The 22,918-nt window shown below is 36.7% G+C and overlaps 3 protein-coding genes across 5 annotated transcripts in view; 2 read left to right on the top strand and 1 right to left on the bottom strand.

Annotated features, from left to right (window-relative positions):
• The window catches only part of caps (capricious), a 341,000-nt gene extending 330,227 nt beyond the window's left edge, over positions 1-10,773 (top strand). For all 3 annotated transcript variants that reach the window (XM_067787605.1, XM_067787604.1, XM_067787603.1), the window contains one exon: positions 8,876-10,773. In XM_067787605.1, coding sequence (XP_067643706.1) covers positions 9,048-10,763 — 1,716 coding nt within the window. In that variant the 5' untranslated portion in view covers positions 8,876-9,047 and the 3' untranslated portion in view covers positions 10,764-10,773. The remainder of the gene's footprint in view (positions 1-8,875) is intronic.
• The window catches only part of LOC137252206 (serine protease easter-like), a 339,821-nt gene that overhangs the window by 59,260 nt on the left and 257,643 nt on the right, over positions 1-22,918 (bottom strand). The window lies entirely within an intron of this gene.
• Positions 10,967-16,594, top strand: LOC137252209 (uncharacterized). The gene has a single exon (XM_067787606.1). It carries the CDS (start codon positions 10,974-10,976, stop codon positions 11,646-11,648), a length of 675 nt encoding a protein of 224 aa, XP_067643707.1. The 5' UTR covers positions 10,967-10,973; the 3' UTR covers positions 11,649-16,594.

Below are 22,918 nucleotides of genomic sequence, written 5' to 3'. Positions count from 1 at the left end.
TCGCCAACTACATTTATAATTTGACTGATAATGGAAAGCTAAACATATTATAGAATTGTTTTTTAATTTATTTAAAGTTTTCTATTCAAAATTAATTTATTTTGCCAAGCACTACAAACATTTTAGGATCTGTGCCAGTTGCACAAAACGTGCTCGAGCGCTTCCTCCTCAAACGCGCACTTTCTATATCTGTTATCACTTACTAGACCCAATTTGAAAGCATAGGACGTCGGTAGGTAGTGGCTAGTCAGAATATTCGCCAAAACCCTACAGTCCTCTCTTTCTGATGTTAAAAGAAACTTTGTGAGTCTAAGTAGGAAGGTAAGAACTCCCTTCGACACTTTACAGGCCCGTTCTTGGGTCCACGCCAATCCGGCTTGGTCGATCATTTTCAACTCTCGCCTTCTCTTAATTTCGTCCAATCTTAATTTGGCTGGTTAAAAATTACATGTCTCCAATTCGTGCCTTCGATTATGAAGTGGGTGCAGCTAGTTCTTATTGTCTTAGTTGAATTTTTTTGAAGAGCTATTTCTCTGAAACGTTAGACGGCCCCGTGGTGTGGTGGTAACGTTCTCAACCGACCAAATCCAAGGTCCTGGGTGCAAGTCCAGGGAAAAGCAGCATAAAAAAGTTTAGACAACTTTTGCAATTACAAACCTGTTTTTCTAAGTTGATCAACTCTCGACAGTGGTTTGGCACAGTGAAAATTCGCTTGCCGTGCATCTGCCCTTTGGAGTCGGCAAAAAAAAACACGTAGGTCCCATCCCGCGAACTTGTGGAAAATATTAAAGTGGGGCACGTCGCAAAAAAGCAGAGAAGCTCAGTCTAAATCTCCTCGTACTTGAATACACAGTTCTTCAAGCGTTTGTTGTCGGCCGCACAAGTTTAATTCAAGGCCTTCCCCAAGTCAGAACAATCCCCAGTTCAGGCAGGGTCAAACCCAAAACCAAAGCCGTAACCCCCCGTAGAGCAGCAACTATACCCAAAATCGCACAAATGCTCATGTGGCCGAACATCAAAAAATCTACGCCTGCAGAATGTGCAAGCAGGCCTCCCACACGCTACAAAGCTGCTTGCATTACAAAAAGCTGGCAATCCCTGAACGGAAAAAATTCTTGAGAGAAAACAATATGTGGGAAAACTGCCTGTCCCAAACCCACCTCTTAAAAGATTGCACAAGCACAAGAACGTGCCTTCACTGCCAAGGTCGCCACAACTCCACCCTCCATGACGCCGGAGTATCTCATAAAACCAATGGCCCTCGGAAAACAACAGCTCAAGCAGCAACTAGTCAGGACGTTGCCAACACAGATCCCAACGAGAAACTTCCCACCACCTCAAACGCTGCCCGCATCCAATCTTTACATGCAGAAAATGATAGCAAGATCATTCTCCCCACAGCGATAGTGTCCATAGAACACCGAGGGGACTGCTTCAGGCTCAGAGCCTTAGTGGATCAAGGGTCAGAGCGTAGCTTCATCTCATCAAAAGCTCAAATCAAGCTAGGCCTCCCATATACCCACTCCCTATTTGAAATATCGGGCATGGGAGGCGGAGTAGTACAAACCTCCAACAAGTTATGCTCACTGAACCTAGTCTCAAAGGACCACAAGGTGAAAATAAAGGCCCAAGCAATAGTGCTACCTCGACTCACTAGGCAACTCCCAACACTCACGCTAAATAACGACCAAATACGTAAATGGTCACATGGTGTTAGGCAGCGATCACATCCCTCAAATCATGCTAAATGGCATAGAAAAGATCTCGCCCACACTGCTAGCACAAAGCACGATATTTGGCTGGATCACTTATTATCCAAACCCCCGAAAAGGTCGGATCACACTCCTCTGAAGCGTGGGAAGTGACGAATGTCTAGCTGAATGAACAGCTAAGACAATTCTGGGAAATCGAAGAAATACCCAGAGTGCGAGTGGAAACCCCAGAAGATAAAATGTGCGAAGACTTTTATCAAAGCACAACCACTCGCATGGATGACGGTCGATATATGGTTCGGCTCCCCTTTAAATCAGCATTCCCAAACGATATCAACCCGTACTGCAGCCCTACGACAGTTCCATAGCATGGAACGTACTCTCTCAAAAAAGGGCGATCTCAAGCAGCAATACGACCAGGTACTCGAAGAATATCTGTCCCTAAACCACATAGAAGAATGCAGTCCCAATGAAATAGAATCCCTGGGTAAATACTGCTCATTCTATCTCCCTCACCATGCAGTCGTAAGGCCAGACAAAAAGACAACACAAGTCAGAGTTGTGTTCAACGCTTCCAAAAATTCGGGTTCCGGTCACTCCCTCAACGATGTTTTATGTACCGGACTAACCCTCCAACCCGATCTCCGACTTATGTTGCTGAAATGGCGAACATATAAATATGTGTTTAATGGCGACGTCGAGAAAATGTACCGCCAAATTCTCTTGCACCCCGATGACCGAGACTACCAACGGATAATATTCCGAACCCCCGAACACAGTCCAATAAGAGACTACAAGTTGAAAACGGTCACCTTCGGGGTTAACTGCGCGCCTTTCCTGGCTATTCGCACCCTACATGAGCTGTCGAAAGATGTAGCCGATTCCCATCCACGCGCAGCCCCAATACTAAAATCCGAGACGTATGTTGACGATATTTTATCTGGCAGTCATGATCTCCAATCAGCCGAGCAATCACTAACAGAGACTATAGACGCTCTCAATTCAGCCGGCTTTCCCCTAAAAAAGATCACGGCAAACCATCCCGACATCCTCCAAAAAATATCAAAAACTGATCTGCTGGTAACAAACTTTCTCGAGTTCGAAAAGACTAGCACCGCCAAGATCCTGGGCATCCAGTGGAACGCCCTAACGGATACATTCTCGTATACCGTCGACTCAAATCCGACATCCACTGCAGCCACGAAGCGGCAAATTCTCTCCTCCATTGCGAAACTTTTCGATCCCGCAGGGTGGCTGACGCCCATAATGATCCAAGCGAAGATGCTCATGCAAGAATTGTGGTTAGACGGGACCGAATGGGACGAGAAGGTTAAACCCATCCGTCTAGCCAAATGGGCGCAGTTCTCTCAAAATCTTCCCTCTATCTCAGCCATCCAAATACCCCGATGGATGAATTTTACGCCCGATCAATATGTTGAGCTCCACGACGCCTCAGAAAAGGCTTATTGCGCAACCCTGTACCTAAGAAGTACCGTCGGTACTCAGGTCCACTCTCACCTTATAGTGCCCAAAGGCAAAGTGGCTCCTCTCAAAACTATTAGTTTGCCACGCCTGGAACTATGCGGAGCGTTTTTATTAGCAAAATTATTCGCAGTAGTCCAACCCCATCTCGGCCTAAGTCAAAAAAAATTAATCATGTGGTCCGATTCGGAAATCGTGCTAGCCTGGTTGGAAAAGCCACCCCACTCGTGGAAAACATACGTCTCTAACCGAACAGCGCAGATTATAGACCTCGTTGGAAATTTCCCTTGGCGACATGTGCGAAGCAAAGACGACCCCGCGGATCTTGGAACCAGAGGATGTAGCCCCGACGATCTCGCTAACTCATCGCTATGATGGAATGGTCCAGAGTGGCTTTCCCGACCCCCCGAGGACTGGCCAACACCAACGGCCAGAAATATTGTACCCCCGAACTTCGCCGAGTCGAAGCACTGCATGCAGCGGAAGAGTCAGAAGATGTCTTAGCACGGTTTCTTCGCTTCCGAAAGAACCTCCCTCGAAAATTCAAAACCAATCGGAAGGCGAAGTCCCCTACTGGCACATAACCCCTTCCTGGATACAAACGGGATTCTCCGTGCCAATGGAAGATTAGTAAACGCCGACATGACTTACAATGAATGTCATCCCATCATTCTCCCCGAAAAGGCTAGATTTACTACCCTTTATATAAGGTTTCTGCACGAGAGCTTCCTCCATGCGGAAGTCCGCCTCCTGCAACAAGCTATGAGACAGGAATTCTATACCCCCCGACTCAAACCTCAGCTGAAAAAATGTATTTTCCAATGTAAAGTCTGACCCATGCATAAGCGACAAACGCAATCCCAGATAATGGCAGCTTTACCACCCCGAACGATGTACTTTCGCGCCCCCCTTCACTACTACTGGCGTAGACTTCGCCGGCCCGTTTCAAATCAAAGCTTCGATGCTCCGATCTCCAACCCTCGTAAAAGGTTATGTGGCCGTTTTCGTTTGCTTCACTACCAAGGCGATCCACCTGGAATTGTGTTCGGATCTCACTAGTAAGGCTTTTCTCGCTGCCTTCGCCCGGTTTGTAGGGCGTCGAGGGTACCCGAAGCAAATGATGAGCGACAACGGCACAACCTTCATTGGTGCTAAGCGAGCTACCGAAGTAGAGTTCGTCACCTTCCTCAACGAAGTCTCGGCAGGTTGGTGGAGGGTGGATTATATCGGGGTTTGGCTGGTCGCCATTGATCCACTCTTTCCACTATCTCGTAGCGAGTAGTCAGAAACTGATCCATTTGGGACCAGTTCGGTAGGTCTCGTCTGGAGCTTAATGACTGTTCCCAAAGCGCAACAGTATTTTCTGGGAGCTTGGACGTTACTAAATAAATTAAAATAGCAACCCAACAAGTCTCGACAGAGAGTTGGGATCCTATTTTAATTTATTTAGTAACGTCCAAGCTCCCAGAAAATACTGTTGCGCTTTGGGAACAATCATTAAGCTCCAGACGAGACCTACCGAACTGATCCCAAATAGATCAGTTTCTGACTACTCGCTACGAGATAGTGGAAAGGGTGGATCAATGGCGACCAGCCAAACCCCGATATAATCCACCCTCCACCACTGTTTTTCTAAGTTGATCAACTCGCGGCAGTGGTTTGGCACAGTGAAAATTCGCTTGCCGTGCATCTGCCCTTTGGAGTCGGCAAACAAAAAACACGTAGGTCCCATCCCGCGAACTTGTGGAAAATATTAAAGTGGGGCACGTCGCAAAAAAGCAGAGAAGCTCAGTCTAAAACTCCTCGTACTTGAATACACAGTTCTTCAAGCATTTGCTGTCGCCCGCGCAAGTTTAATTCAGCCTGTATATGCATTCAGAATCAATTTCTTTTAAACTTTTCATGTAGCAAAACCTGCACTAAAAACACCTCAAGGATCTGCTTGCAGTAACGTATTCACTAAAACACACATGCACACAGGAAAATATTCAGGCCGGAAGGATAGCATTAGTTTAAAATATCCATTTACTCGCACTCGGTCACTTTTCTTACTCATAAAATATTAATATTTTCCCTGTGCTTAAATAAGATTCCACGAATGTTCGGCCAGGCAAGGAAAGAACGTGCAACGTTTGCGTGGACTACGATCTTATTTAAAGCAGACGCTTTGTATACAATTTTCGCACTTTCGTTTGAGCTCGTTTTTTCTTTGTCTCTTTAGCAATTTTTATTTTTGTTTTTTGAATCAAACTAGTACAATGACTTAATGGAAGCTTTGCATATATGTAGTTATGTAAATTTAATGGGTAAGTTGTGTGTAAGAAAATATACAGAAAATACTCAAATTACTTATACGCCATGGTAGATGCCCACAAGAGATCTGTGCCTTATACAACGCTGATAAAAAAGGTTATAACATGAGGCTTGAAATTTGTTCTGTGGCATCAGGCATAGTATAATGTATAGCATTTAATAGTTTCTCTGAACGCCATTCTCATAAGCGTTAAGGTGTTACCTTGGAACAATTTTTAATTGTTTATACGGCTCCCTACGTTGGGCGCAAACTAAACAAATTTTAAACTTGTGTGCAGTTAATTTAATATTTTGTTTCAAATATGTGAGTGTAATAGAGCATTATAATTTTAAAATCTTTATAAGGTACTCTCTCTCTCTCTTCCTCTTTCTCTCCCCCTCTCACTATGCCTGAATTGAATTGAATATGATAGGGATAGCTCATGTAATGCTAGTTTCACAAAAGGTCTATTGGAAACTTTTAGAAATTTCATACATTTACTGTGATGCTAATTATAAGATATTACGTATTGTGAAAGTATTTTCCAATTCTATGGCTTACCAGATATGATAGCTAGATGAATATGACCAATCATATGATTTTCTGCTGGGTATATACGAATGTATTTTCTATTAAGCAGACATCCCATACATTTATTTACCACTTGCTGCATAAAAAATGAGCAAACCGGAGATTGCTGTGCTCCGGTGAAGCTTTATTGCTTGCCTGCAGTGAAATTTTCGGGTGATAACGGTATAAATGTGGCAAGATACTAATGAGTTTAAGTAATATGTGGTCGAGAATATTTATTTACATGCATTAATGTTTTAAAGAATTCACAAAGTTCTTAAACGACAAAGGCTTTAAATAAACTTCGTTGGTTGCCTTGAAATTAACCATTTGGCAGGTTTAAGCAGGCTTAAGCTCAAAAATTCGTCAACTGTAAAATTTTATGTATGTCACTTCAGCTTTCGGCTCGACAAAAGGACGTCTATGAAGCGGAGATAAAATTTTGCGTATTAAAGATAAATTTAAACATATTTCTAAACAAAAAACCTACCACAAAAAATCACACTGACTGCGCATCTGTCTTTTGCATTGTCAACACCTACGTCATATTATAAAATTCTATTTTAAACAATAAACCTCAAGATACACAATTGAGCTGTGGTATTGGCCAATATAATGAAACGCTCGCAAGCTCACCAAACCATATCAAAATACAAAGAGAGGGGGAGAAAGAAAACACAATATAGTTATATGGAGAAAAAATTAAAGGCACGCATTGATTCCCGTCCAACCAAGGACTGTAGTTTTTATTATAACCAATGTATTATTGTTATGCCAAATTATGATAAAAAGAGGACATTTACACAGGTCTTCTGTTAAATGAAATTTTAGATTTGATATGAAGCAACCCATTGTACAGTAACTTTTTATTACTTCGTCATTCACTTGCTTTCTCTTCATATGTATCTGCCGCCCTTCCTCCATTTATTATTTCTCTTCCTGTTCTCTAAGGTCTTCCTCGTCCTATAGCACCTCTACGTATCTCATTTCAGCACTTATTCCACTTTCTCTCATTCTCAGTTCAGTTCTCTCAAACGTTTTTCTACTTCCCTCATTCAATAGAACACTGTCCTGTTCTGTCTCTGTCTATTATTGAATTTTTTCTTTCCGTCATATCTAGTGTTAGTATTTAAAATTATTAGATTCCAAACTAATCGAGAGAGGTGTTTATATATGAACATTTAAGGTATTGTTCTCAAATACCTTTTCCCGCCATTAATTTCTAACTCCATTTCCATCACACGTTCACCTAGCGTCATGTCCAAATAAAACTTCAAAGTTCCATTTCTATATCCATTCCGTTTCTAAATCTTTTAGCATCATTTCTTCCGCCCCTACAGTCCTATGCCAATATCCTTTACATACATTTCTTTTTCCCTTCAACTATGGAAATTCTAGGGATGCTTTTGTTATGAAATCAACAATGCTGAGCTTTTTTAAACAAATTTGAATGATATGCCTTCAGCAGAGTGTTTCTGAAGGGCCAGAACAATAGGCTTGTTCTGCTTTATAAAACAAATTACGAACAGCAACTCCTTTGGTTCTGTCCCAGCTTATAAAAAGGGACAATTTAAATCTTCCCAAATATGCTTTATATGTACTTCATTTTTAAACGGTTTTATTTAGCTTGACTTGACAGGCAGACCGCACGGCCGCATGCACGGCCGTTGTGAACGAATTTTGTAATTGAAATTTAAGTAAATTCCCGATAAGCTACAAGCTTGAAATTTGGAGTATAGTTCAGAACCCGATGACAATGCAATAATAAGAAAAAATCGCCGCTAGGTGGCGCAAGGGTCGATATATTCACAAAAATCGTATTTGTAGTCCGATTTGGCTCATATTTGGAACACATAATAAATACAAGAATTGAAAGCGACCTATGAAAAAAAATCGCCACTAGGTAACGCAAAGATCGAGATATTCAAAAAAATCGTATTTGTGGTCCGATTTGGTCCATATATGGAACACATAATACATACATGAATAGGAAGCGACCTATGATGTCCAATTTGGCTCATATTTGGAACAAATATTACATGTCCGGTAGAAGTGACATCAAAATATTTTGGAGGTGGAGGAGGGACAAGCACACGTGGCGCAGAGTCGAGTAAAGTCTTTGGAAGGATTATGTATTGAGGACTTAGATTGTAACAAATTGTTAGGAAAGAGCCCTTGTAATAATGAGACACTAAATGAACTAAATAGAATGAGATATAATAGGCAATTGAATAAAGACTAAAAAATTGAAAATAAAATAATAAAAAAAAATGTTTAAGTTAAACAGTTTTATTTGAAACAATACTTCCATGAAATAATAATAACACTAAAAGCTAGAAAATAATTAGGTAGATACTAGGTACTAGTCATCACACTCCTCACCAATCTAGGGCGTTGATCAGACAATTAAATAAAAGCGTTGGACGCGTTATATTTCTATTGATAGTCCTAAGTAAAACCAACTGAACCTTAATCAGGTTATGCTACGCCTCACATTTTTAGAAATTACACGCGCCCAACGCTTTAATTAATTGTCTGATCAACGCCCTAGATTGATGAGGAGTGTGATGACTAGTACCTAGAAACCTACCTAATTATTTTCTAGCTTTTAATATTATTATTATAAATAATAATAAACCGTTTAACTTAAAATTTTTTTAAAATTATTTTATTAATATGTACTTCAGACTCTTTTATTACTTGAAAGAACAAGGTGATTAAGGACTGATTTACTATTTAGGAATTAATAGTAATATATATTTATCGATTGACTTACACTTAACACAATAATATATAATTTATATCTTTATCGTTACAGCTATTAACAATTTGAGATTTCTGAACAAATTTTCGGAGTGAACAAGCAAGGAGTTAAGTCGATCACCAATACTTAAGGCAATTACCGAACGGATGCTTATCACAACACCATATTTGCTGAAAAATATTAGCAAAAGAGTCAACTTGCTCAAAGCATAGCAAATACTATAATTATGAAACTGCCAACAACAAAAATGTCAACGCAGGAAAACCAAATGAAAACAACAACCGCAGTAGCGCGCACGCGACAAAAACATGACACGCGCCTGCAAAACTTTAGCCAATTCACCATAAGCATATGCCTGATGACTCTCTATATGCTAGTAACACCCGCCGCAGCGCTAGCAAATTGTCCGAGTAGTTGTCAGTGTGATGACGACACATTGGTGGTAAAATGTGGCGAGGGTACGCTTGATGTGCTACCCATAACGCTCAATCCATTCTTACAGCGTTTAGTAATACAAAGTAATAAAATCAAAACTATTGATTCGTCGTTACAATTCTATGCAGAATTGCTATTTCTTGATCTCTCCTATAATGAATTGGTCACGCTACCAATGCGCACATTTCAATTTCAACGTAAACTGCAAGAATTGCATTTGAATCACAACAAAATTGGACAGATTAGCAATATGACATTTGTTGGATTGGGCGCGCTCACCGTACTCAATTTACGTGGTAATTTGTTGGCCGAGCTAGAACAGGGAACTTTTGCGAAGATGTCTAAAATCGAAGAGTTAAATTTGGGACAAAATCGCATCAATCGCATAGACCCGCGTGCTTTTGAAGGGTTATTGAATTTGCGTACGCTCTATTTGGATGATAATACGTTGACTACAGTTCCAGCGCCTACAATCTTTCAAGCGATGCCAAATTTAGCTGAGCTTTACCTGGGCACGAACTCATTCACAACCATACCTGGAAAAGCATTTATTGATTTGAAGGGCTTAACGCGCTTAGACTTACGCGGCGCTGGGTTGCACAATATATCCGCCGATGCTATGAAAGGTTTAGAGAATTTGCGTTATTTAGATTTAGCTGATAATCGATTGGAAGTGATACCCACAAATGCTTTGGGTCACTTGGAACGTTTAGAAGAACTGTTGTTGGGACAAAATGATTTTGAAATAATTGGCAGTGGCGCTTTTGCTGGCATGAAGCAATTGCGGAAGTTGGAAATCACAGGCGCCCAACGTTTACGCAGCGTACAAAATGGTGCATTTAATGCCAACACGAATCTAGAACATTTAAATCTTTCATCCAACAAAATGCTACAAGATGTACAAGAGCATGCCTTGAGTGGCTTACCGCATTTACGACACGTTATACTCAAAGAAAACGATTTGCGCACATTGGCTGAAGGACTCATACCATGGTCAGGTATGCAAACGCTTGATCTCTCTGATAATCCGATCATTTGTGATTGTCAAATGTTGTGGTTGCGTAATTTGCTTGTCTCAAAAAACTCTTCGAGCGATAAATTGGTTGATGTGATGTGCCTCTCACCAGAACCGATGCGCAAAGAACCGCTCTCACAATTTTCACCTGCCATGTTGGGTTGCTCGCATACCGATACTAGCCATCAAGCGCTGATTGTTGTGGTGGTTGTTGTTACAACTGCAACCATAACTGGGCTTGCACTACTCATTTACGGTTGTCGGCGACGTATACGTGAATCACTCAAAGGCGGCTGGGGTAATTCGGCACTAGGACGTAAAGAGCGCGAATATCACAAAACTTGTTCTGATGAGGAGTATATGACGCGTCAGCAGCACCCTTGTAGTTTGAGCATACAACCGACTGTGCCGTATACGAGCAGCAGCGGTTATAATATGCATCCGACGCAACCGTATATGGGCTCTCGATCCATACCAGTCACCGAACTATAGCTAGAAGCACCACCCCCACCTCCTCCACATCGAGGTTGGGGTGCCTCGACAGCGTCGGTGACTACTAATAACACTGCTGTAACTACTTTATCAACTGCAACTGCCACAAATACCCTACAACAATTGCAAGTACCAAATGGTGTGCATACTAATGGCGTCTTATCTGCTGCCGAACTACAATCACCATTCGCACAACTCAGTCAAATACATATGATGACCAATAATAATGTGCAAAATAGCAATACAAATAATAAGATATCAAATGGTAAGACGGCAGCGCCACCACCACCACCACCACATGCGCACGCACTCTCTTCATTGCCACGCTTTGGTAGCGCACGTCGTGAGAAAGTATCCGCAAATGAGCAAGCCGAAAGTTCACTCACACACGAGCCACCCTACAGTCAACATCTTGCCAATCAGAATAGACAGCGAGTCGGCACTACTACAACAGCTGATCGTTACGCCTTGCGTCTCACTCAAGATCATTTTAATCAAAATCATGGTCCTTATGGTAGCATCGGCCGTAACAACAAACATGCCAACACTTTGAGTGGCGGTGAACGTTCACTACGTGAGTTTGAAGGTAATTACATACATAATAATTCACATTATTCGTTACCATTGGATCATGCATTGTCTAGTGATACGTCGACACCAACACCGACGCCAACGCCACCTGCTTTGCCTATGCGCAATGGCCAAATAATGCATCAAATTAGCAACAACACAACCACTTTACAACATATACCAGCTTACAATAACAATAATTGCGGTAACGGTTATGCAACAATAGGCAATGGTAGCATCGCAATTGGTGTAGGTGGTGGTGGTGGTGCCACTATAAATAACAACAATAATGGTAGCTTAAGACGATATCACTGATATTCGCTAAAGGGTGGTTGGTGCGGCACAGGCCGTAGCGCCTATTACGAGAAATGCGATTTTGAGTATGAGAAACCGGCTGCGGCTTACAGAAACAGTTTTGAGATGTGTACATTTGTGAGGCCATAATGGGGTAGAAAATCAACAGGGAGAACGTAGGAAAAAGACAAGGAAACGAACTCTACGAGTAATAGCATAGAGAAAAGTAACTGGAAGGGAAGATCTATCTTAAAAGAAGCAGAGTTTTTTCGGGAACACGATATCGTACAATAACCTTTTGAAAAGATATTGAGTATACACTTATTAGCAATTTCCAGTGAGTTAGACGACATCTTGTGTTCATTATAATATCAAAGATGAAATATTGTGCCATTAACCAAATTAGCCGTAGGTTGGTTCTTTTAAAATGAGCTTATTCGAGGTGAACATTGGTTACCACAACATCTAAGCCGGTCCCTATATAGAATGCTATTACCTTCCACCTTGTAGCGGAATCGCCATCACAGTAGACGTTGTTAAGCCCGCCATAAACTCGTCGTCTCAAACAATTAATCACAAGACTAAAGTTAAAGAATCCAGCACACGTAATTTCGGCTTTGAAATTATTGATCTACAAAACTGACAGTAGCACCTCTTACTACAATATTGAAACAACTGTAGCAGACCATTTTACGAAATGAGATAGAGTTTATAAAGTGGAGCCTTAAAATGGAAGAAAGCATTTTCAAACCCCTAACTTAAGCTAATGAGGTTCTGTAAACGTTATCTAAATCGAGCAAGATATAAAGACATCCCAAATAGTAACAGTAGTACGGCATTTCTATTTCGACTGCTGAGTGGAATATCACACGTTTCGGAAACGCTCTATATCAAAAAACGTTTGAATATCGCCCTATTTCAGAATTTCTTTCAAAAACGAGCTATCTCAGAATTCGGTTGAAGAATGTCATATATCAGAATTTCGTCCATAGACGCTTCAGCTATTGTCAAAATTTTTTATATTTGCGCTCAGGCAGGGCGTTTTTCAAATCGAAATCTCAGATAGGACGCTTTTGAAACAAACTCTGAAATTGGGCATAATTCATATGGCTTCTGCGGAACGGTAGCTGAGATAGGGGAAATTCAACTCAATAATGTTGTTCATAGACGCTCCAGCTATTGTAAAAATGTATTTAATTTGCGCTCAGATAGGGCGTTTTTCAAATCGAATTCTTAGATAGGACGCTTTTGATATAAACTCTGAAATAGGGCATAATTCATAAGTCTTCTGCGGAACGGAAAATTACACTCAATATCTACTATAGCGGTTTTTAGTTTATTCGATACTATGTTTGTCTTCTGCACGGCGAATCGGATTGAACTCCCTTTGTTCCCAGCTGTTATAGATTCGCCTTGTACAAGGCATTTTATAGGAAATAATCAAGAAGAAGCAATAAGCTGTTGGGATAACAAAACCTGGTTCTTAGTTCATCTTGGATAGCACAAAACGAAAAACATAAACAGCAGTAATTTAAAAAACAAAAAACAGCGGAAATTTACAAAAGACGACTGTGAGAGCAAACATAACAAACTTAAAACAGCATAAAGCAACAACATTATAAGCGAAAACCGCTGGAAAACATGCCGACATATTAAAAATTATCAAATTAACAAAAAAAGGCAAAAGAAGAATAACCACAACAACAACTGGTGTGAGATTTTGTTTCAATGTTAGGTGCATAGCTATTTTCTTCCTTTGATAGATCATGCCTAATTGCGTGAGTAAATACTTCTCAAGCCTGAACAATGTCAGCCCAGTCGGTTTAAGCGTAAACGCCATTTCTTTTATAAAAAAAATATAGGCAGCTCTTTTCGTGATTATATATTAGTTATGTATATTTTGTGTAATCCTTATATATGGTGTAAGTATGTAGTACTATTTTCAATTAGCTTTAAAGCACACAAGAAAAAAAGAAAAGAAAAAACGTTTCGAATTGCCAGCAATTGTTAGTATATGAAAACAAAAATAAATATTATTTAAATGAGCCTGTAACCATATACTTATTATAAATATGTAATCATTTGTGCATTTAAACCAGTGGTGCACTCGAGAGCTACAGAAAACTATTCTGCGTTCACCTAAATGTCGTGTCAGCGCAGCGACAACGATTCAGTAAAGCGAGCAGTCAATCAGTTTTCGCTTGTACTTCAAGCAGTAAACATCTCATGCCGTAAATTTTATGCTCAAACATTATATGTGACCTGAAATCATGAAACGACGCTATTGTGCGAAAACAAGTTTTCGAGAAAAACGCGTTTAAAGTTTTTGTTTAGCTTGACTCTGTGTAGCGGCTGGCCGTTGTGAACGAATTTTTTAATTAAAATTTAAGTAACTTTCCGATAAGCTACAAGCTTTAAATTTGGCATATAGTTCATAACACAATGACAATGCAATAATAAGAAAGAAATCTCCGATAGGTTGCGCATGGATCGAAATATTTCAAAAGACCGTATTTGTGGTCCGATTTGGTTTTAAATGCGATTGGTAAAAAAACTAAGAAAGATAGAAAACTGCGGGTTCTTTCATTGGAAAGAGCGTTAAATTTCCTATAAGAATCACTAAAAAAGTGAAGAACGATATTTTCGCACAATAGGGTCGTTTCATGATTCCAGGCCACATATATGTAAACATATACTACTAAAAAAAAGCTGCGTTTGTACTCGAAGCTCTGCTGAAGTTGTGCATCACTGATATAATGTAATTTATGTAAGCTGTGCATGTAATTTTATGTAAGCTTTGTAAATTTACTTGTAAACTCGGAAAAATACGTGTATTCATCAAAAGCATTGTTTTTGTAAAAATAAATTGTAAATTTTTTAAAACTTATGTTAAGTAAATATAATTTTAATTGAATTTCATTTGTAAATAATATAATTATAATTATGTACTAAAAGCGGATAACTGAAATGCACAAACACCAAAATAACTACAAACATATACTATGATATGCAAAAACAAAAAAATATTGATAACAAAAAGCACATACATTAAATTTAAAAATTTGTTTAAATATTTAGTCAAGCGTAGCAATTAAAAATTGTTTATGCAATTTATTAATTGAAAAATATGCAACATTTTTACGCGTTTATCAAAGAACAGCGAAAATATAAAAAAAAAATCACGAAAAAAAATTTAAATATTTTTGTAAAATTTTTTTTTTTTTTTTACTGCTCGTTGTTTTAGTTACACATTTTACTATTTTTATAGTTTTTCAAATGTGTTTTTGTGTGCCGTGATTGTCGTCGAAAAACAAAATCTAAATAAAAAGACAAAAAATATGCGACTTTTGTTTCCAGTGATCTTAATTATAAGTTTGAGTTTAATTATTTGTAAATATTTCTTTCAAAAGCGTAAAAAATATTTATATTAAAAACAAATTATGATATATGAACGTATGCATGTACAAATGAATAAATATGTAGGCAGTAAGTGCGATATCTAAAAACAAAAATATCATGAATAAATTGAAACTATAAAGTCGCCCAAAATTTCGCGAAAAAATCAAATATTAAATTAGTTTTCAGCATATGCCTATGGATATTCATATGGGTTACTTAGACTTCGATATATTTGGGAACACAGACTTTTTCAGATCGTCTAAATTCAAATGTAGGCAAAACAGTATTTTTTAGCAATTTCAAATAAATAATAAAAAATTTGCTTTTTTCCTTTTCTTTCAAGTTTCAGTTTTAATTGTTTATTTTATTAAATAAATGAAATAATAATAAATAAAAACAGCAGAATTACAAGTGATAAATTTCAAGTTATTTCGCGACTTGACATGGAATGACCCATATGCATGCATCCGAATATGAATGAAATATTTTTGAAAACCGCACCAAGAAAGATAGAAAGCTCCACACATATATATGTATTAAACATTTGAAAAATGTTTATTAAAAAGCAATAATTGCATGTATTAAATATAATACATAAAACCAAAAACCACAAGCAAATATATGGTAAGGATTTATATTATTTTATAACAAAAAAAAAAAAAAAAAAACAATTCCAAAATAAGTTTTAAAAATTCTATCAGTGTACATTAATATATGCATCGTTTTCCGGTAGTATTGATTTTCACAAAAACTTAAAATGCATACAAAAAAAATTTAAATTTATTGAAGGCAGCATATAAATGTGTAGAGAATTTCAAGCATAAGCATAAGTCACTAAAATTAATGAAAAAAAAAAAATATATATACACATAAACAAGCAAAACAATTTAAAAAAATATCACATCTTTAATTTTTTTTTTGTATTATTTGTTGTTTTAATTTTACTTACTATATAAATTAATTATTGTTTTTAATTAATATATTTATTAAAATCTTAATACGAAATAAAAATACATACACAATGAACATTACAAAAAATTATATACAAAATATATTTTGGTTTTTATTTTTTAATCATGGAATGTTAATTTATGTTATGGTGAGTTCATTTATCATGTGAAGTATTACATTACAGTTCTCGTTAGAATCCCGCGAGAACGTGTAACAATCTAATGTTCAAGCCGCGAACGCTGCTAAAGTTACCACTATGACTAACTGCCCCAAATTCCAACAGTAAGACTCTGGAAGCCTTATTACGAACAGCTTGCAGTGAAAGACGTCACTAAATGCGTTCGCCATTGCCTTAGTACTCTATCTCCTATCTGTCTACTTCATTCGCGCTCAACTCACACGTAGTATTAATATTCTCTTTCGTTTAGTAGTCGCTGAACAAGCAGCATAGCAACATAGAAAGGGGCTATCGTTTAAGTATTTGCGCATTTGAAAAAAACATATTTTGCAAACATACGCTAATGCGCAGAAATTTTTTCATTGTATAATGTTAGCAGCATATTTTATTTAAATTTTTTATCAGAATGAAGCAATAAAATAAAATTTGTAAAGCATAATAGCGAATTGTTTTTTGGGTATTAACGAACATGCTTGCATACATCTTGAAACGTTGCCCGCTAATCAACGGCCTAACCACTGTAACTAAAATATTTTTATTCTTACTTACACAGTCACAGCTTCAATTAAACTGGTTTCTTATGCCGTCCAGATATATGGAACTGGCAGTCATAAATTGCAGCGTAAAATTGTGGTATTTTGGTGATAGTAAGCAGAGACGGGGACCATCCATTGAAGTCAAGAGAGAGTTTTTCTCTATTGAGTCGAGCTGTTATAACGGAAGTCTTGTAAGCTTGTTTTACTCCCATTTTGCAGAGTTGATTGTTTCCAGCTAAATGGAATGTAGGAATCTTTCTACGTTTAAAAAATGTATACAAATGTAATCATAATTCTTTGGTAAAGCTCATCAAAAACTAATTTGTGTCACATAATATGTACATACTATGCAAAATATGAAAGTATCATAATCGAAATTAGCTGATTTTCAGATTTTCATAAAAAGTTAATTTAAACAAGTAAGGACGGGGCTGTCTTCGGCTGTGCCGAAGACTTCATACCTTCCATGAATAGGGCTGAACAATAATCTTATCCCATTCGTAATCTCCAAATAATGCGTTGTATAAGATAAGAAATATATAGTGAACAGATGTACATACCTAAACGATTTTAAGATAAATATAAAAAATGGTAAAAAACCCCCTTATCTGAACGAGCGGTTGTATGGTATATATATTATATATAGCTCCGATCGAAATGATTTTTACAGGAAGTCTTCTATGATATATTGGAATATATATCACCAAGTGTCACGTTTTTATATTCAAAATTAAGGGCGAAATGGCCAAAAATCTTTCTATCTGAACGATCGAATGTATGGGATAGGTAGATAGATAGATCTATCATGAAATCTTCTATGATATATTATAATAAATATCACCAAGTTTAACGTTTTTATATTGGAAATTATCGGAGAAATTGCCAAAAATCTTTCTATCTGAACGATCGGTTGTATGGGTAGTATATAGTATATAGCTCCTATCAAAGTGATTTTTTTCAGAAAATCTTCTATGATATATTAAAATATGTATCACCTTCAAGTTCATACTTTCTAAATTAAGGGGGAAATGGCCAAAAATCTTTCTATCTGAACGATCGGTTGTATGGGATATAACTGTATATAGTGATTTTTTGGATATCTTCTATGATATATTAGAATATATACTTTCTAAATTGCGGCAGGAATGACCAAAATCGTCTTATCTGAACGATCGGTTGTATGGGAGATATATGTTATAGTGCTCCGATCCTACCGGATCCGACAAATGTCTAATATAATACAAAAATACATCCTTGTGCCCAATTTCATTGAGATATCTCAAAATTTGAGGTACTAGTTTGCGTTCAAACAGACAGACGGACGGACAGACGGACATGGCTATATCAACTCAGTTAGCCGCCCTGATCAATTCGGTATACTTAGTTGTGAGTCTATCTTCTATATTTCTCAACGTTACAAACATCGGACCAAAGTTAATATACTATTTCATGTTCATGAAAGGTATAATAAAAATTTGTTGTACTTATCTTCTGATTATTTTCGGCCTTAGATTTATAAATTTTAAATATTTAACGAGCGCGAGGCCATATACATATATATTCAGTTTTAATCAGAATATATATGTATATGGCCTCGAGCTCGTTAAATATTTAAAATTTTTTGTACTGTTAAATTAACCATTCATAAATTATTGAACACGTGTTAGCGCGTGTTACACTTATCCGTAATCACTGCATTGCAAATTCATATTTTATTATGCAAGAGTCTTCAATTTTTATTGTTAAAATTTTGTGTTTTTTTTTTTATTAAAAAAAAGTACATTATTTTGATTATCATATTTTTTCACATCAAAAATATTTATAAACTTCCATAGCCAATTTATGCAAATTTTTAATCCAGTTAATTTTCATATGTATTAAGTTCAATATCACAACTAACAAATTATTTTAATACAGCAAATACTCTCAAATTAGGGTGCGTTGAAATCCCTAGCTTCTGGAAACCAACGTTGCGAGTTCGATTTTCGGTCGGAGTGTGGATTGTTTATAATTTTAGTCAATGGCACATGCAAGACATTTTCTTGACGTTGGTGTAGTGAGTGAGTTTAAATCAGGGCTCTCAAAACTGAACCGTAACTGTGTTAGCAAGAGTTTTATGATCGTAGTAGTAGTGATTTAGTCGTTGACGAGCTATAAAGCAAGACGAATGCACGCATTTTTTGCCTACTTTCAAAGATTATTACGTTAGTATGCTATGACAATATTATTTTATTATTACGAAGCAATCCATTCGAATCAAATCTGCTTAGTTGTGCTATGAATGAGGACCCCTGGTTTAAATATACAAACATCACACAGAGTAGTACCTTTACTTCATTTAGTGGGTGAGAGCATACATGTCTCCGAAGCAGTGCTATACCAACGACATTTTCTTATAGCAAACCCCTAATTTCATAGGTTTATGTGTTGAGAGGACAAGTTTTATTTTAAAACAGTTGTCGGCGAATTGAAACGGGAGAGTTATTGTTTACTGTGGCATGATGAGCAAAATTTTCGTATCGGTAAAAATTTAAATACTCAGCTCTTGCAGCGCATTTTTTCAACTTTTAGGGCCCTTTTCACCACCTCCAGTTAACGCTATTTGGCATTTTATTGGACATAACACCGAACAATTTCGGTCAAATAAGGTGCGAGTTAATTTTAACTGGAGATAATGAAAACGACCCTTCGAAAAGATTTTATTAAGCCTAATCCATATTGGCTAGGGTTATGCATTTTCAATTACTATCCATGTTGGCTCGTTGCTGTCTGTAACGCGACTAACTTGAGAATTTTTTTCTTACACAACTGTAGTTCAATCGGTTAGTGAAATATTTTAAAGACAATGCTTTGGTTCATTATTCAAGTACAATACTCAGTTATCTTAGAATCATACACAAATTCTTACATATGAAAATATGTATGTCTAGAGATATATTAGAGAAGCTGTAAATGTTTATCATATTACTTCAAAATAACTTAAAAGTTCTACAAAATATGATGTATGGAAAAAAAAAACAAATTAAGGAAAACTATTTATAACAAATTAAAACCAATACAAGGGAGTTTATATACTAAATAATATTAAAATAAATTATTAATGAACCAAACCGAAATTAAGTCATTATGCATTTATGCCATTAAAAGATTAAGCATTTAAGTAGATAAGCATAAATCTTTAAAAATTATACATCTACAAGTAGCATAAGAAATTACAACAGACAAGGGAGTATCAAAAAAAAAATATAAATTTCGAAATAAAATAAAAAATTAGTATTATTAATGATATAAAAATATTATAAAGCAGCACAAGGGAATATTGAGGTAGAATAAGAAAATATTGGAGAAAGAAACAAAAAAAAATTAAGTATATAAGACTCACAAAACAAAACAAAACCTACAGTTAAACATGTATGGAAAGATGGTAACAAATAAGCATAACTTAAATAACGAAAAATAAATAAAATTTTAATCAGTGAGCAAAAGAACGAAGGAATCAACAACAGAAACTTAACGAATGAATAAATAATCAAGTAAATGTAAGTTGAGTGCTATACACGCATACATACAATAGCTATTAACTACAATAAAAAAAATATAAGATTCCCATACATACATACGTATTTAAAAGTAAATAAAAGTATTATAAATAAACAAAGCAAAACTTTTCGAATTTCAACTGAGTAAACAATATTTAAGCAGACAACAGAGTTATACAAGTTTAGTGTTATGTTAAAACGCCCTAAAGTAGGCTACACTAATGGTTAAGACAGCAACTGAAGCTACTGAATTTCAATTAGTCTACTTTTATGAGCTGAAAAAAACACGAACGCTGAATCTTTATATTTTAATTTTCTTTCAAAGCAAAGCGTGCAGCAATGATGCGCAAAGTAAACTCAAATTTTATTTGCTCATTTATTTGTTTTATAACAATCATATACATCATTACATAGACTAAAGAACTGCGAGTTTATAAAATTATATGTTTAAATATCTACATGCAAAAATAAATTAGCTAAATAAATCTTAAGCAAGCAAGTAAAAGAGTATAAACAGGTAATTGATGATTCGGCAATACGAAGACCAAAATAAATATTTGCAACAAATTTTTATATCACATACAAACAGAAGGCAATAGCAACCCAATAGTTAAAAGCAAGGAGCAGTTGTTCATTGTCTAGAGTGCTAATCGTCAAAGAGTTGGGTAACTACGGAGTAAGCAACCAAAGACTCAAACTCAGTGTGTGAATTAAACCTGCGCAAAAACTCTTATCGTCTAAGTAACATTTCACCCCGATACTACCGTCAAGCATTATGTCGAGAGGTCTGTTGGCATCATTTAGCAAAACTTTCATTGTCGCATGGCTTTTAATAAACTGTGGCTAAAGCCCGTATATGTATTGCTTACTAATGTAATTGGCACTTAACGGCTTTAACGGTTTAGACAGGCCAAGAAGTTGCGCCAGTCATTTCTTCATTAACTAGCACAAACTAATGCCACAAATAAAGTTGAAATCGTTTTCCACCTGGTCTTTCCGGCGTATTGGGGATCGCCCTCTTCCTCTGCCTCTGCTCCCGTAGGCGGGCTCCGATAAGAAAACCTTCCTTCCAGGCCGGAGCAACATTTTCCATTATAGGATTTTGTATGATACCGACAAACTTACTGTATCCATAGTATGTTCATTTCGGCAGGCTGAAGAGATTATGTCTTCAATCTATGCATTCGTTTCTTTATCCCCCGGTTGTGAAGTAGGAGCAGCGAAAGCATCCGGTATTGAAGGAACTTTTACCTAGAGCACATAAGTGGTAAAGCTGTCAACCCGGAAAAAAAGATAATCTGCTTTGCAAGTCGAAGCTTATTGGTATCACGCTTATCTTAGCCAAATTTTAAAGCAGGATGCAGTAATTTTGTCAACAAAGTCATCAGATGGTTATCCCGTAGCTTCTATTATATTCACGTAGCACCTCTTCACTTCACATAGGCATTTCTTTGAAGCACCGCCGAAGTTTATTGACACATATCTAAGCTACATTATAAGGTAGGATCGGTGGTTATGATGAGACCAACTTCTGCGCAATGATTATAAAATTTAAGGGAATCCTTATCACTTTTGGTCAGGCTCAGATTTATATCACACAACAACCCCTCCACTGAAGGTTTGCGTTCAATTATCAAATACTGGGAGATTTCTAGAACCTAGTATAATTACTGCCTCGAGATGTGGCATTCTGCCTCCCCTAAAAGCTGGAGCCTTCACCCCTCGAGCGCAGTATATGGACAAAGAACGTGCTCAATCGTTTCCTTTTGCAGCTAGTCCTACTTGTAGTTTCTTCTGCGGTTACTAAAAAGGCCTAAGTTATAACTAGAGAGGAGAAGTGCTTCGAATAAACACAACCGGACATCTCGCTGAATTCACATCGAGATAGACCGTTTTCGAAAGAAAATCTACGATGGAGTGTTTACCTAGAGCAGAAGTAGCCGAACATTTTTCAAAAGCTCGCGATCGTTGGGGCCATTTCGATTACGACAGCTATGTTGCAGTCAATGCTTGAACTATGAAATTTTCGTCAACTTTGCTCTTCATGCAAATTACAGAAAAATTCATTCAAAATTAAATTCACCAATGCATTTGAATACATAAATTAATTTGCAAGCAATTATTAAATAAGCAAAAATTACAACAAAAAAAAATAAAAATTAAGGACGAGTATTGTTAACCAAAAAGCAAAAACTTACGATATAAACAAAGAAACAAGGAAATAGTGTAGTACATGATTTAGTAAAATATTTTAAATAAAGAATATTTAAACTATCTAAATATATATGAATGCATTTTGATTCAAAATATTGGTAGTACAGAACAGTAAGTATGAAAACCTCAATGAATATGAATTGTAGCAGATTTTAGGAAATTCTCGATTACTCTGCCCTTTTGTGTAGTTCGATTCACTAAACATTCTAGTAAATAAACCCGAATGTTCTGTACATAAAATGCTCACTATTAAAAGCACAACTATGGTAGTAGATCTTTATTATGTTATGTATTTGAATACTTCACCTATAGCGTGTTAAAATATGTATTTTTTTTTTTTTTCAAAAAACTGTTATCGACAGCGTTTTTAGCGGACATTTTTGGTTCGGACAGGGTATACATATGAAAATTTTTTTAGTAGATCATGAAAAAAACCTTAAAAATCAAAGTCAAAAAAAAGTAAAAAAAAAAAAA

Source organism: Eurosta solidaginis, chromosome 5 (genome assembly GCF_040869045.1).
Source record: "Eurosta solidaginis isolate ZX-2024a chromosome 5, ASM4086904v1, whole genome shotgun sequence".
Taxonomy (NCBI): Eukaryota; Metazoa; Arthropoda; class Insecta; order Diptera; family Tephritidae; genus Eurosta; species Eurosta solidaginis.
Note: the sequence above shows the minus strand (reverse complement) of the source record. Positions and strands in the feature narration are given on the sequence as shown.

Coding starts and splice junctions, on each gene's coding strand:
- LOC137252209 (XM_067787606.1), top strand. CDS start 10,974: ATGATGACCAATAATAATGTGCAAAATAGCAATACAAATAATAAGATA.